This window comes from Antechinus flavipes, chromosome 4, assembly GCF_016432865.1.
Source record: "Antechinus flavipes isolate AdamAnt ecotype Samford, QLD, Australia chromosome 4, AdamAnt_v2, whole genome shotgun sequence".
Lineage (NCBI taxonomy): Eukaryota > Metazoa > Chordata > Mammalia > Dasyuromorphia > Dasyuridae > Antechinus > Antechinus flavipes.
The window spans coordinates 248,592,037-248,610,836 of record NC_067401.1 but is presented as its reverse complement, the minus strand read 5'-3'; the positions used below and the strand labels follow the sequence as shown (position 1 = coordinate 248,610,836).

The window sequence follows — 18,800 nt, the reverse complement described above, 5'->3', positions numbered from 1 at the left end:
ATTTCATCTTCCATTAACATAGGCAGTTTATATTTTTGTAAATATTCAACCATTTCACTTATTTTCATTTTGTTGGCATATAATTAGGCAAAATAACTTCTCATGTTTGCTTTAATTTCATTATTATTGATGATACATTTACCTTGTTCATTTTTGATACTGGCAATTTGGTTTTCTTCCCTTTTAAAAAGAGAATTATTAACTAGTGGCTTATTTATTGGTCTGTTCTTGTTCTCTTTTTATCGATGTATATTTAGGTGAATAAATTTTTTCTAAATATTGCTTTTGTTGCAACCCACAAATTTTGGAATGTTGTTTCATTATTGTTATGGTCTTTAATGACATGGATTGTTTCTAGGATTTGTTCTTTGACCCAGTCTTTTTCTTTTCTTTTCTTTTCTTTTTCTTTCTTTCTTTTCTTTTTTTTTTTTTTTTTTTTTTTTTTTTTTTTTTTTTGGCTGAGGGAATTGGGGTTAAGTGACTTGCTAGGAAGTGTCTGAGACCAGATTTGCACTCGGGTCCTGCTGACTTCAGGGCTGGTGCTGTAACTATACAGTACGCCATTTAGCTGCCCCGACCCACTCATTCTTTAAGACTGGATTGTTTAGTTGCCAATTAATATTTTTTTGCCTTCACTACTCCTTATTAAAAAATAATTGTATTGCATTTTCATCTGGAAAAGGTGCATTTAGTATTTTTTCATTTTGTGGATTTGATTTAAAAATTTTTTATGTCCTATTTTTGTAAAGATGTCATGTATAACTGAGAAAAATTAATATTCCTTTTTGTTGCTATTAAGCTTTCTCCAGGGGTTTCTTATATGTGATTTTTCTAAGATTTTATTCCTGTCCTTGACTTCTTTAATTTGTGGTTAAGATTTATCTAGGTCTCAAGAGAAAGTTGAGGTCTCCTACTAGTATAGTTGTACAGTCTCTTTCTTCCTGTAATTAATTCAACTTTTCCTTGACTAATTTAGATGTTATGGTGTTTAGTCCATGTATGTTAAATTCAGTCACTTCATTGTCTGTGGTGCCTTTTATCAAGATGTAGTTTCCCTGATTATCCATTTTAATTTTTCCTTTGTCTGAGATCATGTTTGCTGCCCCTTCTTTGTATTTATCTATTCATTCATTCATTCATTCATTCATTTTTATGCTTAAGCTGAAGCATTATAGATTCTGGTTGCTATATTCTAGTTTTTAATCTATTCTGCTTTCTAGTTCTGTTTTATGGGTGAGTTCATCTCATTTAAATTCTTAGTTATAGTTACTAAACTGTACTTTTTCCCTCATCCTGTCTTCTCTTTATCTTTCTTTTTATTTTATTCCTCCTCAAATCTTTTTTGCTTCTGACTAGTGCCCCTCATTTCCTTTTTGTTTTCCTCTTCTCCTTTGGGTAAGTTAGATTTTTATTACTAGTTCACTTTGAATATATATAGTTTTCTTCTTTGAATCAATTCTGTTGAGAATGATATACATTCCCCCAATTTTGCTCCATTGTAAAGGTCTCCCTTTTGCATTTATTTTGAGTGTGATAATTCCTCCCATTCTTCCTTTTACAGGGCATCCCTCTGTCTTGCCTATTAATTTTAAGTTACAATCATCTAATGTATAATTTTGATTACATTAAAGGGGTTTTGCAAAAATAAAACCAATGCAGACAAGTTTAGAAGGCAAGCAGAAAGCTGGCTAACAATTCTTGCAGCCAGTGATTCTGACAAAAGGCTCATTTCTAAAATTCATAGAGAGCTGAGTCAAAATTTATAAGAATAAAAATCATTTCCCAATTGATAAAATTGTCAAAGGACATAAAAGATAATTTTCAGATGAAGAAATTAAAATCATCTCTAGTCATGTGAAAATAAATGCTAAATTATTACTGATTAGAAAAATGCAAGATGATACAGTTCTGAGCTACCATGTTACACCTCTCAGATTGGTAAGATGACAAGAAAAGATAAAAGATAAATGTTGGAGGGGATGTAAGAAAGCTGGAACATTAATGCATTATTGGTAGGTTGTGAACTTAAGCAGACATTCTGGAGAGCAATTTGAAACTAAGCCCAAGGTCTATCAAACTGCTGGGTCTGTATCCCAAAAATAATAGGAGGAAGAGGACCTGGTCACATGTGCAAAAATATTAGCAGCTGTTTTTGTGATGGCATGAAATTGGGAATTGAGTAGATGCCCAAAATTTGGGGAATGGCTAGATAAGTTATGGTATTTAAATGTAATGGGATATTATTGTATTATAAAAAGTGGTTTCAGAAAAACCTGAGAAGACTGATGCACTAAAGTTGAGTGAGGTGAGCAGAAGCAGGAGAATATTGTCCACAGTAATAGCACGGTTATGTGATGAGCAGCTATGATAGACTTAACTCTTCTCTGCAATGCAGTGACTAATAAACTTGGGGTGGAAAATGACTTTCATAACCAGGTAGAGAAGTATGGAGACTGAATATGGATCAGAGTATACCATTTTCACCTTGCGGGGCAGGGAGGAAGTGGCTTGCTTTTTCTTTTTTTCATGGTTTTTCCCTTTTCTTCTGATTTTTCTTTTACAAATGACTAATATGTTTAAAACGATTACATGTATAATGTATCAGGTTGCTTGCTGTCTTGAGAAAATGGAGGGAGAGAGAATATTTGAAACTCAAAAATCTTACAAAAATGAATGTTGAAAATATCTTTATATGTATTTGGGGAAAAATAAGAAGTTATATATATCATCTTCCCATAAAGGTACATGAGTTTATTGAGTCTCAAACTTATATTTTTGTTTCTCTTAAGTCTTGTATTTAAAAGTCTTATTTTCAGTTCAGCTACTGGCCTTTTTTTTTCCTCCATTAGGAATGATTGAAAGTCTTATTAAATCTGCATTTTCTTCCTTTGGAGAATTACACTATGTTGCTGGGTAGATGAATTTTAGTTGTAATATACTAGCTTACTTTGCTTTATGAAATAAATATATTAAAATTTAACATTTAATTCTTTATCATTACATGATAAAAAATAATTTTCAATATTCATTTTTAAAATTGAGATCCAAATTCTCTTTCCTTCCCCATTACCTCAATGAAAAGGCAAGCAGTCTGTTATAGGTTATATATGTATAATTCATACAAAACATTTCCACATTAGTCATATTGTACAAAAAGAGAAAGACTGAAAAAAAAAGACCCGAGAAAGTTGTGTGTTTTTTTTTTTTGTTGTTTTTTTTTTTTTAAGTATGCTTTGATCTGTATTTCATCAATTCTTTCTTTGGGAATGGATAGCATTTTTCATGATAAATTCTTGAGAGTTTTTTGGGTCACTGTATTACTTTGAGTAGCTAAGGGATTCATAGTTGATCCATCTTACTATATTGCTGTTATGTGTACAATGTTTTCCTAATTCTACTCATTTTACCTTGCATTCATTTTATGCACCCTTCTCCAGGTTTTTCTGAGAGAATTAGTTCATCATTTCATATACCACAATAGTATTCCATTACAATTTCATATCAGAAATTGTTCAATTATTCCCCAGTTGATGTGTATCCTCTTAATTTCCAATTCTTTGCCACCAGAAAAGAACTGTTATAAATATTTGGGAATCCTTCAAAGTTGATCTACATAATTGTTGAATCAGTGCACATCTCTGACAACCTTTATCATCTTCCATTTATGTTCTTGTTCTAAGTTGTATTTCTCTAATCAAATAATGATTTAGAACATTTAAAAAAAATATGGCTATCAATAACTGATTTTCTGAAAATTCCATTTTTTAAAATCATTTGTCATTGGGGGAGTGACTTTCTTTTTCTTTTTTCTTTTCTTTTCTTTTTTTTTTTTTTAAACAAATTTGACCCATTTCTCTGTTTGAGAGATGAGGCTTGCCTCAAAATTTTTTTTCAGTTATAAATGTTAACTTTATTTCCCTTCATTTTATTTCTCCCATTTCTTCTGTTCTCTCTCCTTTCACCCCATATCTCTTCAAAAGTATTTTGCTATTCTTCTTTCTATGAGTACTCCTACCCTCTTCTCTTACCCATTCCCTTTCCTATTCCTTTTATAATCTACTTTCCTATAGGGTAAGATAAATTTCTATATCCAAGTGAGTCCATAAAGTGTATGTGTTATTTCCCCCTGAGCTAATTCCAGTGAACCTAAAGTTCAAGCATTCCCCTCCATTTTTGTCTCTCTTCCCCTCCACTATAATAACTCTTTCTTGCCTTTTTTACAAGATAATTTTATTTCATTCCATATCTCCCTTTCCCTTTCTTCCAATATATTCCTTTCTCAGCCCTTTAATTTATTTTTAAAGATGACATCCCGTTATATTCAACTCACAACTGTACTCTCTATCTGTATACATTGCTAAGGGCTCTAATAATGAGAATGTTCTTGTGAGTTAAGAAAGTAAACAATTTAACCTTACTAAGTTTCTTGTGATTTACCTTTCCTGTTTACCTTTTTAGGTTCTTGAGTCTATTTAGAAATCAAAATTTTTTCTATTCTATTCCTTTATTTTATTAAATGCCCATTCCCTTCTTCCCTCTCCTGCCCCCCAAAGGGGGAAAAGGTTTATACTTTACATTTTTTATTTTACCCTCTACTTTTGGATAATTTAAATAATTTCCCCTCAATCAACTTTCTGCATTATTTCTTTTTTTAGAAAATATAGTTTCTATTTTGTTCTGTTTTCATTCTTGTGAGTTTGTTTTATTGTTTTCAGTATTTCATGTAGTGATTAATTTATTTGTCTAATTCTAATTTTTAAGGAGCTTTCAAAAAGTGTACTTCTGTATTTCTTTTTGTATTTGACCGATATTGCTTTTAAAAGAGTTCTTTCTCTTAGATAAATTTTTGCATCTCTTTTTCTACTTAGTTAATTCTCTTTTTTAAGTGTTTTTTTTTTTTTTTTTTTTTTAGGGTTTTTTTAAATGTATTTTGTTGAGTTCTTTTTTTTTTCATATTATTTATTAACATAATTTTTCCTCTACCACACTTTGGTTTTGAAAAAACATTTCTTAAGATAGTCAATGAATTTGTATTGGGCTTATGTCCAAGTCAATTTTTTCCCCCCTTATAGCCTTGCTTTTAGTTGTTTTGACTTACTTGTATTTTTCTGAGTTTGTCTTGCTATCATCTCTGGTACATTTGTAGCTTTTTATAATCATTAATTGTTGTTTGCTTATTTTCCCCAATCTTTTTTTTTTTTTTTTTTCTAATTGTATATTAAAGTTTGACTCTGCTGTAATGGGGCGGGATTATAAAAGAAGAGACTCTCAAGCTTCAGGCTTTTTAAAAAAAATTTCTGAATTCTTTCATTCATAAAAATAGTATTAGATCTTTCAACATCTTCATTATTATTCCTTGGAAGTTGAACTGCTTTTTTTTGGACAGCAGTATTTTTTCTTTGATTTTAGGGAAGAAAAGGAGGAGAAAGACACACACACACACACACACACACACACACACACACACACACACAGTATTTTTTCTTTGATTTTAGGGAAGAAAAGGAGGAGAAAGAGACACACACACACACACACACACACACACGAATAGCATAACCAAACACAATTTGGAAGATGTTTTAAAAATATGTGAAAATATACTGTAACCTTGAATCTTTCACCTCTACAAAAAGTGAGGTCAGCATATCTTTTTAAATTTTGTAATATTCATTTTTTTATTTTCTTGGGATGTTCTTTCTATTTACATTGTTGTCATTGTCCATATTTTTATTGTCTGATTTATTAATATTTATAATATCATCACTGATAAATTAGTGTGTCCATCTTCTACAATAGTTCTTTTTTTGTCATCTTTGCCAATATACTGGGTATGAGGAGAAACTTCAAAGTTGTTTTGATTTGTGTTTCTCTAATTAAAGATTGGGAGCATTCTTTCTTATGACTATTAATAGATTACAATTCTTTTTTTTGAGAATTGTTCATATTCTATGGCCACTTAATTATGGGCACTCAATACTTGTGTCATACAGTGTTTTCCATTTTGATAAATTAAATGCCTGAAACATTTTTGAGGAAACCTTTTAACATGTATCATTACAATAAAACCATCTCAAATGTTTTTGTCCGTCTTGGTATCTGTATATGTGTATTAGAGAGAGAGAAAGAGATGTTGCTTAAAAAGTCTTTTCTGAGCTTAATTATTAAATATTTGTGGTATTTTCTGTTTGTTGTATACATATTGTAGATACCAAATTATTTTCTGGGAAATTTTCTGCAATTCCCTCTTCTTTCCATCCTTCAGTTTGACTGCTTTCCTTTATGGCCTAGTTTAATTAACTTTGTAGAGAAGTTTTTTAATTCACATAATCAAAATAATCTATTTTATCTCCTGTAGCTCCTTCTGTTTTTTGTTTGGCTAAGAATGCTTCTTTTTTTTTTTTTTAAATGGTATGATATTCAGTTCACATTCATTTTGAATTTATTATGAAATGTGATGTAAGGTATTGTTCTCACCCTGATTTCTGCCAGTGCTTTCTAATTTTCTCAGCAGTAGTTACATGGAGTTCTTTCTCAAGTAATTTGTTTCTGGTTTATCAAATAACTATGTCATTGAGTTCTGTTATATTTATTATAATGGAATCAAGCACTCTTACTTTTCCTTCATTTTTTTTCCTAGTATATTATCTCTTCTATTCTTTTACCCAAATCAGCTAAGCTCTTTGCTCTTACCTTAACAAATAAATGATCCCTATCAACTTTCCTCTTGTCTTAGTTCATATTCCCAACTCCAGTTCCTTGCTTACACATTCAGATGTGGTTTGCTACTTTTATGTATCATTAGCCGCTATTTTAGAATACATTGCCCCGCCTTTTTTTTTTTTTTTATTTTCTCTGACCTATGTTATTTCTTCTGGTTCCTACTATATCTAATTTCTTTGCTGGAGAAAGTCGTGAAATCAACTAGCATTGGTGCCCTATTGCTTGACCTTTGCCTGGTTTTCTTCATGTATCTTATTAGTTCCTTCACTGGTTACTTATATTATTCTCTCCTACTAATCTGCTTTGAGAATATCGGTATCTTTGATGATCAATTATGATGGATGTTGCTGGTTACTCTTTTCAATAGCAAGGTGATTTAAGCCAGTTCTGCATCCAGAAAGACTGTGAAGATTGAATGTGAATCACAGCATAGTATTCACTTTTTTGGGTGTTTTTTGCTTGCATATTGTTTTCTTATTTTGTTTTCTTTTTTGATCTGATTTTTTTATGCAGCATGATAATTGTAAAAATACGTATAGAAGAATTGCACATGTTTAACATTGGATTACTTGTCTAGAGAAGGGAATTAGAAAAAGGGAGGGAAAAATTTGGAATACAAAGTTTTTCAAGGGTGAAAGTTGAAAATTATGCATGTGTTTTTGAAAATAAAAAGCTTTCATAAAAAAAGAAAGGGAGAATATCAGTATCTTAAATTTATCTCCCTTACCACTCATTTTCACTATCAACAAATGCAACAGAACTTGTTTTTCTATTATCTTTTACATCTTTACTTTCAACTTTATTCTGTGTAATTAATTATGCCAAAGGTAATCCAGTCACATCTCCTCCTACTTAAATCTGGGCCCAATTCATCCACTGTAGCTCTTTTTCAAGTCATGCATCATAATGGTCTACTTTAATAAGTTGCCTTTCCAAATGCATGTCAGAATTGGGCTAAATTGTCCAATATTAGGAAAAAACATTTCTCTTTAAAGTATTCTACGAATGATACTGTTATTTCATATTTTTTAATACCTCTCAAAAACAATAAAAAATAAAATTCAAAGGGTGGTGATGCACAGTGGATATAAGCTGTCTACAACATGTTGTCAGAGATATATCCTCATGATTATAAATCTAAAATATTGTTAAAGATTTGTATGAATGAAAAATTAGGTGGGTTTGTTATGTACCAAGAAAAGAATATGAGATGAATAATCCAAGTGGTAAATTAATTCCTCTAAGAAGTTTCCATATATTCAGTAGATTCTTTATGGGAAAATATAGGCAAGTAATTTACATGACAATATCTGTGTATGTTGAGATCTGTGACAGTTGAAGAAATATTAAAAAAAGAAATCATATATGGGAATCAGAATGTTTATTGCTATTTTCTTGGTATCAACATGTGACTTAGAAGTGAAACGTCCTAAACCTATTGTTTATTCTGGGGTCCAAAAAAGACCACCTTTTTATGAGCAAGATTTGCAACATAACTTAAAACATAGTGTCATACAGTGTTTTCCATTTTGATAAATTAAATGCCTGAAACATTTTTGAGGAAACCTTTTAACATGTATCATTACAATAAAACCATCTCAAATGTTTTTGTTCGTCTTGGTATCTGTATATGTGTGTTAATAGAGAGAGAAATAGATGTTGCTTAAAACGTCTTTTCTGAGCTTAATTATGAAATATTTGTGGTAATGTAACTTTTTTTTTAAATGACAACTAAGACTTAAATCCCAGCCACAAAGAAACGTATAAATAGATGTATATGGATAATTGTGAAATAAAACTTGTTGGTTCTGGTTTCCTAGAGATTAATAGAAAACCTAAAAATTTTGAGTTTTCTTTAATCACAAGTTTCTTATTCATTTTATCATTACATTATTTTCAATATTATCATTACATTGTTCGGTGATTCAGGTAATAAAATAATTTTTTAGTAGTCCCTGAAAATATACTGGTTGAAAAGTGGATTATTGCAAATATTAGTGTTTTAACTAACATTAAATGGAAAAAAAAAATGTTCAGATTTATAATACTTTTTTTTTTAATAGGGTTCTGATGATTGCCTTGTAAAAATCTGGGCAACAGATGATGGAAGATTGCTGGCTACTTTAAGAGGTCATGCAGCTGAAATATCAGATATGGCTGTGAACTATGAAAACACCATGATAGCTGCTGGAAGTTGTGATAAAATGATTCGAGTATGGTGTCTACGAACTTGTGCTCCTTTGGCAGTTCTTCAGGGTCACAGTGCATCTATAACATCACTACAGGTAATTATAAGTATATTCATTCAATCCGCTTATAAAAATCCTCAAAGGGAGGTCACTTTATTAAAAGTGTACTACCTCAGAAAGAAATCAGATTTATATTCTTTTAATTTTTTCTTTATTATCTAGTTATGAAAACCTTTAAAAAAGTGCTTTTATCACTTTTGTTAAGAATCTGTATTTTTTAAATACTGTGATTATGTCTTAGTTCTGCCAAACATGACTATCCTTTATAGATGATTCTCAGATCTTCATATCCAGCCCTTATAAGGCTTTCTCTCCTGATTTCCAATATCATATCACATATTGCTTTTTGGACATGAGGAATAGAATAATTGATAGGCATCTCAAATTCAGCATATTTAAAACAGAGTATATCTTTTCTCCCAAATGCTTTCTTCTTCAACTTCTGTATTGTTGATAATATTAGCCTCCAAAGAGGCTTCAAACCTAGGCTTTAAACCTCAAGAGTTATCTTCAACTTCTCTTTCACACTTACTCCCACATACTCAGTCTCTTGTTAAGTCTTAGTATTTCTAGTTTGTACCTTTAGCACATCTCTCATATTCATTCTCTTCTTTCTATTCACAGCTGTAACCCTGGTACAAACTCTTTATTATCTTATACCTGGACTATTACAGTAGCCTTCTAAATACTCTGATTCATTTCTCCCTACTAGTCACTCAGCCATCAAAGTGATTTTTCCCAAAACAAACATCTGACCATCTATTCTCTTTGGATAAGTTTCAGTGATACCCTATTGCCTCCAGGATCAAATATAAAATGTTACATTCAGCATTTAAGGACATTTACAACATTGACCCTTCCACTCTTTCCAGTTTTCTTAAATTTTCTAAAAACCTTTTCAAGTACTTTACACTTCAGGAATACCTCTTCCTCTTAGCCATTATCTAACTCTTGACCTGTTTGACTTCTAAGACTCAGCTCAAATTCTACCTTTTCTAGGAAGTTTTTCCCAATCTCCAGTACTTAGTATCTTTATTCTAGATTACTTTTCATTTACTCTCTATACATATAATATATATGTAATTGTTTGCCTATTATTTTTATTTATTATAATACCAGCTCTTTAAGAGCCAGGACAGTACTTTTACTTTTCTTTGTATCCTTAACACTTAGCATAGTGCTCTTAGCATATGCTAAATGCTTATTGACTGACTTAATTTCTGTGCTGTTTTAGCTTTTGCATTTGCAAAATCTTTGAGGCTCCTTCTAGCTTTAGATATAGGAATGATAGACTACTTCTGTATTTCCATGTTTGTTTTTGGTACTATGTAACTTATTTTATTGGCTGCTATTTTTAAGGTAGTAAACAATTGGAACTTTTATAAATTTTATTATTTTAAGAAAGTATTATGTTTGTATAAAGTTTTTTTTTTCCCTTTCTGTTCTTGTTTTTCAGTTTTCTCCATTATGCAGTGGCTCAAAGAGATATCTCTCTTCTACAGGGGCAGATGGCACAATATGTTTTTGGCTGTGGGATGCTGGAACCCTTAAAATAAAGTCAGTTTTTTTTAAATGTGCAATAGAAATGGCTTATTTTGTTTAATGGTTGCATTTTTAAAGTTTTTTAAAGAGTAAACTATAGAAAATGAGTCTTTGTCCTCTACCAAAAACTGGCATTTGAGTAAATTAAAATTTTGTCCAAGTAATAATATGGACCTTTCTTCCTTTTTCTTTTTTTCTTAAATATTTCTTGGTTTTCATTTAGTAATTTACAGTTAGAGTTTGATGATTTTTATGTTATTTCATGCTTTTTTTTCTTTTTTCAGTTCCTTTCTAGTCTTTCCTTTCTTATTTTTCTTTTTAGACCTGTTTTAGTGTAAAATAGTTTTCTGATCTGCACTTTTTGAGGTATCAAACTAGCTGATTCTGTTATCAAATATAGACTTTTCTTATATATTTAAACCTTGTTTAGAGAAACTATTGGGACATATACCTGATTTCATTAAACCAGGAATGAAAATAATATTTTATTTACTCTTTTTACTTATTGTAAATAGAATGCCTCTTTGTTGAATCTTTCCTTTGATCAGAACAGGTCTGTATAATAGAGGTGGCCGTTTTGCCACTGTTGAACTTTATGGAGATTGATTGTCAGCTATATCAAGTAAATATTTCCCTAATAAGTACTGCCCTAACTCTAAACAAGTAAACAAGACAACGCACAAATTTCCAGGATGTTAATGTCAGAGAAATTTGACCATTTTAAAATAGTTCAGAGAAAAACTTAACCTGTGAGACATGCAACAATGATCACAATAAACTTATTAAAATTTTTGGAATTAGGATATAAAAGCTAACTATCCCAATACATTAAGTAATTTCCATATTAAACCCAATAAATTGCTTGTAGACTATTTAAAAGATCATATTATTACTAAGCATAGTACACTTACTCCTTCCACGTTATGGGACTTAAAAGTATATAGCACTCTCATTCTGGAAAATCTGCTTTAAAATTTTTGGACCACCTTTCATGCCAAAGTCATCTCATTATTATGGCATTAAAATATAAAATATGTTGGTGTTATACAATAAAAATACATATGTTTTATGCATTTCTGAGTTTCTAAACTTTTTCTGTGTCATCTGCTGACTTTCACATGTCTTCTATGCCTTCTTTAAAACTTCCCAAAAAATCATGTGTAATTTCCTAGGTTGACCCATTATATCTTAAAATCATGATATGAAAGGGATAGCTGTTGACTATGTAGCAGCTTGAACAATGTGAAAATTATGATTCAAAATTATGATAAATTAGTCATGATTCTTAATCATTTTATCAGAAGAAAAGAATTTAATTTTAATGATGTCTATAGTAGAAATCCATGATTTCAAAAATGTTCAGTTGGATCTTTTATGTACAATTAATTGTTCTAGGTGCCAAGATAAAGACATCTTTTTAATGCCTTAAGGGAGCTTGTGACATTTTGATCCTTAAGTCTTTTTTTATGGTTACAGAAACTACCATTAAAAGTTGAAATAGGAAATGAAACCAATGTTTCATTGTGCAAGGTAATGGCTAGTGTTCAAAAGTCAATAGAAGATATGGTCTTATAAAAATAAAAAGTGGGAACATTAGTTTTTCCCCTTTTTTATTTTTACAATTACTTCTCTAAATAACATCTTTTCCTAAAGCTTATTTTTTCAGGTACACGAAACCTTTCATATCTTAGACTCAGAATCTTTATTTATCTGGTATTGCAGAATGAGGTGCCACACATAAGAGAATTTTTCAGGTTTTCCTTTGAAAAACTAAAAAGAATTTTAACTTTTAAAATAGTTTCTTCTCTTCAAAGCCAGAGTATGATTATATTAAATCTGTTTTTCATTTTTTTCTAGTTTTCTTAGAGCCCTCATTTATAATAGTATAATGTTTTCAGGGACAATTGAGGTTAAAACTCCTTGTCCCTACACTAAATAGATTGCTATGATTTCTGGTTGGTATTTTTTTTTCCCATCATACTCCTCTTTATTTTTATATATTTTTATTTCTTATACCAACAATTATTTACTCCAATAGTATACATATAATATATAACTTAGAAAAAAAAATAGGAAGTTGTCTCAGGAAACCAGCTAATCAAGTTTGCTTAATAAACTATTAGATTTTTGCTCAAGAACAAATCAGTAGACTAAGGCCTGAGAGTATCATTTTTCTCATGTGGAATAAAATACATGGGCTTTGTGACAGTAGTTTTTCCCCCTTGTTTTTATAGTTTAGATTTTGAGAGATTTCCCAACTTAATGGTACATCTAGTTACTAAATAAAAGCTAGCTTTTTTAGGTTTATGGGTATGTAAACAATCAAGATAAATGTAATATATCTTTTTGGAAAGTGACTGGGTCAGCTATCATCCATGGTAATTGAAGGAAACAAAATAGATAATTGGATTTTAGAAGTACTCTTCTACTGTAGATGGAAGTTATATCTTCCATCTGTAGTGTGGCGTTTAGGTGGCTGGTTTGGAAGCTGGTTTCAGAATATGATTAAGTTGAAGGAAGCTAATCCAGGCATAGTTAAATTGGGGAGACAAATATATGAATACTGGAAAAACTATCGAATTTTTAACTATCGAATTGAGTAAACTAGAGTTGTTTATACCTAACTTGAATAAAAAGATATATGATGCTTGATGCCAAAACCTCTTACTGTAGAGTTTGACACAAAGAAACATCTCATAAATTCTTTTACATTCATTCTTAACCAAATTTCAATGAAAATATACCACTGTTTTGATAAGGGTGATAAGAAGTTTTTTTTGGGGTCCTACATTATGATAATCTGAATTTACAATATGTAATTTGAGATTTAATGTATCCCCAAACCACTAAAGTAGATTAATTTTTGTTATGAGCAAGTTAACCTTTTAAAATGAATTTTAGCAAATTTTGATTTTTGACGTGTTTTATCTCACTTGTACCAAGAAAATCAGTAAATATTAAGGAAGTAAAATGTTAACATTGCTAATTAGTTTAAAAAAATAACTAAATGTCTTGAGTGTCCTTAATCTGATTTATAGTAAATTTTCATCATGATTATTGTAGAACATTAAGAAAGTTTGTTTCTTCAGTGATATTTTCAAATAGCCCAAATATTTCAAATTTTCAAAAACCATCTATTTGAATGGTATGGGTGTATAGTAGATAATTTCTGATTGTAGAATCAGCTTGGAATGATCAAGTTTGATGATCTAATTATATATCTCAAAAGAACATTTTTTCATTTCACATTTCTAAGAAAAGCTTTAGAGATTCAAAATCCTTTTAACAATTAGTGCAGTATGCATGTTGGACTAAGTACTAAGATGTAAATTCACTTTTGTTAAGTTTCAGCAAAACAGTTTAATTTTTTGGTGTGAGAAACAATATTATTAGTTGTGATAAAACTGTATAGCTCAGAAGGATAAAATCTGTGTGACCTCTGGCAAGTTATTTAACATCTCTAATTCTCATTTTCCCAAATTGATAAAAGTATTCCAATCTTGGAATAGAAGACCTAAATGGTTCCTTCTAGACTTAAATTTGTGATTTTATGGAAAAAGACTTTCATCAAAAGTAATCTTTAAACTTTTTTTTTTCCACTACTGATTTAACCAATTCCAAAAAGCATAGCTAGATAGTACAGTGAATCAGGGTGCCACTTAATAGACTTAGAAGACTTGCATTCAGATGTGGCCATACCCACTTTTTAGCTATTTGACTTTAATCAAATTACACAATATGGGGATAACACAATATGGTAGCATCTACCTCCCAGGACTGTAAAATTAGATATAAATTGTAAAGCACTTAGCACAGTACCTGGCATGGACAATGAGCCATATAAATGGTAGTTGTTATTTTCATCTATAAAATAGAATAAAAAAGAATATAGAGATAAGTATGTTTGTGTGTGGGTATACATACAGATACATGCATTTGTATATATATATGTACATACCTATATGAAAACAATTTCTTCTGTGTAAACTTTTATTTAAAAAAAAATAACATAGTAAATTCACCTTATTACTTTAAAAAGCTGTCCTAATTATCTGCTTCCTTCTGGATTTCTTTGTGTTGTAATCTGTTCATTTAAGAAAAAAAAACCTCAAGGATCCTTTTTTCTAAAACTTTTTTGGGGAGGTAACCTTTTCGTTAGTGCTCTTTTAGGGAAACCCATACAAATCTCAGACACACACACAAAAAAAGAAAAACCATCAAAAAGTTTTTTTAAATTACTTTTTCTACTTTACAAATGGTTGTTTTCCCATTGTATTAGTGTATTATGCTGTTATACCATATGGCATACTATCAAATTTGATTAAAAATGAGTGTAATCAATAATTGCGTGTCTACTGTGCCAATGACCTTGGAGTCATTCTTGGTAAGTGATTATGGAAAAATTAACTGCATAATCGGGAATTCCTAAAATCATCAATGGCTAGGATGTACAAAATCCAATCATGAAACAGTGATTCTAAATTGTTTGGCTGCCCATCTGTTACTTCTTGTTTAATTTTTGTCCTTCTGTATTCATTTTGAAACCTAAAACTATTTCTGGTAGTACAAGTACATCCCTTTAGGATGATCACTTTGTTTATTTTTTTACATTGTAGTCAAAGACCCACAAAATTTACAGAACGTCCTCGACCTGGAGTTCAGATGATCTGTTCTTCTTTTAGTGCTGGTATGATTTTCTCTCTTATAGCTTTCCCCCTACTCTTTTCTATTTAAAAATATTTTTTGATGTTTTTAAATAGAATTTGCAGTGAGATACATAATTTTGTGTTAGTTAAAATTTTTATAATTTTGCTCCTGTGGAGTAGAGGAAAACGATTAGATGATAATTGAGATAAATGCAAAAGAATTCAGGAGATTTTTGGATTTTTTTCTGATCCAAGTTATTTAACTTATTGCAATTTTTCTCTTAGGAAACTATTTTTAAAAGTTTAGCATTTTTAAATGTGAAAGGAAAAGATTCTTGCATTAAGATATTTTTAGCATTTTATATATATGGGGAGAAAAAGATTTAAAACCCAGACTTTAAATTCTTTCATTTGAACTTTAGAAGTAATTTATAGTTATATAGATATTTATAACTTATTGAGACTTATTATTTGCCATGTGCTTTATTGCATACCCTTTTAGATTTAGATATTTTGCAGCATAAGATATAAGCTCTGTTGTAAAGTTCACACTTGAGTTTAAACAGGTTCTATCAATACTTGAGAAGTCATAATTTAGGAATTTTAGAGATGGATCTTAGAGATGAAAGTGTTAATTGATTTAAAGAAATCTTTACCTTATGATTTTAAAATCTGCTTGTAATTGTATTTGTCTTCCATCTGTTTAACCTAGGATGAACAAGATTCTTTTTATTACTGAAACTAGGACATAGTCCATGTCAAAGTAAAGTTCAGCATCACCATCAGTATGTAGTGGAAATAGTTTCTGGATTTAGAAGCAAAAGACCTCAGTTCATAGCTCTGCTGTTTACCACCTGTGTGATTTTGAACAAATCATTTAACTTCTCTGAGTTTAAAGTTTCCTGATCCTTAACAGGGTTGGAGTAGATGATCTGAAATGCCTTTTCAATTTAAAATTTTATGATCCTTTGAATAACTAGGACAAAAGTGATGGTGATATTAATACTGCTTTTCTTAGATAATTTTACTTTATTCTGATAAGAAATTTTAGATATTTTCAGGCTACTATCACAATTTCACAATTTGAAATGATTTAGCTGTTTTTAACTGAAAAAATGTTACAGTGTACATTTAAACTACAACTTGAATTTCATTTATATAGAGAGATTAAAAGATTGTTCAATCTCTTCTCCATTTGCTTTATAGATAATATATTAAATTTTGAAAGGTTCACTTAGTATTAAGTATTTAGGAAGAAAATGTTTAGATTTGAAATTTAGTCTCACGATAAAAATGATGTTTTGTAGTATTTTAGAATCTTTATTTTTAATGGTTATGAAATTATATTAAAGTGTTTCCTGGATCCTTTCATAGGTGGAATGTTTCTGGCCACAGGAAGTACCGATCATATCATTAGAGTTTATTTTTTTGGATCAGGTCAGCCAGAGAAAATATCAGAACTGGAGTTTCATACTGTAAGTATTACTTGAGAGATTTACCTTGTCTAAATAAAATGTCTTTGGCAGCTACATTCAGCTGCCAAAATTCATTATTTTTCTTTAATTTCTTTATAGGACAAAGTTGATAGTATTCAGTTTTCAAACACTAGTAGCAGGTAAGAAAATTACCATTTACATTTTTTCTTAGCTTTTTAAACTATAAAATTGTAAATATTTTTTAAAACCTGATAGCTTTAAAGTTCCCTTGAAATTAATTATTTGATGCTTAGGTTGATCAGAGTGACTTTAAGAAGAGTTGGGAATTGCATTGGGTTTTTTTCCTTAACTTGATGAAATCACAGGTCTGTAAAAGAAAAAGAAAAAATAGTTGAATTTTTTTATTTTTTATTGTTAAGCTATTAACAAAACATTTCATTTCCTTTTTATTTAGGATATAAGTCAATAGTCCCTATTGATTTACATTATAAAACAACAAGTGTGTGTGTGTGTGTGTGTGTGTGTGTGTTGTGTATATGTGTAAAAATTTAAAACTGAAATTTGGAAAGATCCATATGCTTACAAATATATTTACTTTTAGATTCTATTGGGGGGAAAATATTCATTTTCAACATGACTTTATTGGGAGTTGAGTCTTGCCTTATATATTGCCTATAAATGATGTACTGCATAAAGTTAGAAAAACACTTTTGTTATTAATTTAAAATCTGTAGTTGCAATGTATCATTTACTAATATATTCATTATTTTTAGGAAGGGATTGAAATGATAATCTATTGCACATTCATTTCAGACTCCAGTAACTACAGAGGATTTGGTCCAAAACTAAGTTGCTTGCTACATCTAGTAATATTCTAGGATATTGGAGAGTGGTCTCAAACCATATTTGAAGCCTGATTTTTATTTGTTTATTTATTAATTCATTTATTTATTTTTAGTGCATTCACTGATGCTACCAGCAAATTCACATTAAAAATTAGGAAGGCAAATGTTGAATATCAATTGTTCTTTAAAATTTAGGGAATCATTTTTAAGAAAATTTTTTTAATCTAGAATTATAAATGTGAGTATATGAAGGGGCATGTTTGTAGAATATTTTCAAGAATAGAGGTCTGGAAAATAAAAGTTATTTGTGTCTTTTCTGTTGTTTAAACTTATTTGTGTCTTTGCTGTAACCAGATTTGTAAGTGGGAGTCGTGATGGAACAGCTCGAATTTGGCAGTTTAAGAGAAAAGAATGGAAGAGTATTTTGTTAGATATGGCTACTCGTCCAGCAGGGTAAGATCAAATTTTAAATTGCTTAAATATTGATCATTCAAATATATATATATTACTGGTTCTAGTAGATTTCGTGTACAAGGCTAGGATTGATGCAAGAAAAATCTTGGTGAAGTAAGAGTTGGTGAAAAGTGGGTGGAATGCATCAAGACAGTAGAGCATAATGAAAATTTTTACTTAAAAATTAGATAACCATTTATTGGTAATATAGTAGAGATTCTTGATCAGGTGTCTATATGGTGAAGAGACAGGAAAGTATTTCAGTCAATAGAGCACTGAGATTGAAGTCAAGAAGACTTGATTTCAAATATAGCTTCAGGTACTTAATACCTGTGGGACACTGGGCATGTCACCTAATCTTTGTTTGCCTTAATCCTCTGGAGAAGGAAATGGCAAACTCCAGTATCTTTGGCTAGAAAGCCTCATGGATAGTATGGTCCACAGGATCAAAAAGGCTCAGTGACTGAACAATATCATCATTTGATGAAGTGGAGAGAAAACTGCATCTGAACTTAAGGACTGGGTTTGAATCCCAGCTTTGCCACTTACTAATATTCCTAAATGATTTAACTTTTCTTAAAATTGGAAGATTTGATGGGATGATGTTTAAGATCCCTTCTAGTTCTGAAACTTGGAACTAGTAACCTCAGTGCTACATATTTAATAAAATTTCAAATCTTTAAGTGGGAGTGGGAGATGGCAGGAAGGTAGACAATTCATTTTCCTCTAGATTGTAAAGGTTATAAAAGTCAGTGATAGAGCTGAACTATGATTCTATTTTTCTGAGTTTAAATCCCACTAATTATTTTTCTTCAAAATTATTACTATTAAGTAATAATGTTCATTTTTGTTAATAACAAATAATAAAACTTATTCAGATTTTTGTGGTATCACCGTTTTACCTAATGC

The 18,800-nt window shown here is 30.1% G+C and overlaps 1 protein-coding gene across 2 annotated transcripts in view; it reads left to right on the top strand.

Annotated features, from left to right (window-relative positions):
- Nucleotides 1–18,800, top strand: part of PHIP (pleckstrin homology domain interacting protein) — a 171,253-nt gene that overhangs the window by 52,341 nt on the left and 100,112 nt on the right. For both annotated transcript variants that reach the window (XM_051997303.1, XM_051997301.1), the window contains exons 8-13: nucleotides 8,784–9,005; nucleotides 10,426–10,526; nucleotides 15,128–15,198; nucleotides 16,532–16,632; nucleotides 16,732–16,772; nucleotides 17,793–17,891. In XM_051997303.1, the coding sequence (XP_051853263.1) occupies nucleotides 8,784–9,005; nucleotides 10,426–10,526; nucleotides 15,128–15,198; nucleotides 16,532–16,632; nucleotides 16,732–16,772; nucleotides 17,793–17,891 (635 nt within the window). The remainder of the gene's footprint in view (nucleotides 1–8,783; nucleotides 9,006–10,425; nucleotides 10,527–15,127; nucleotides 15,199–16,531; nucleotides 16,633–16,731; nucleotides 16,773–17,792; nucleotides 17,892–18,800) is intronic.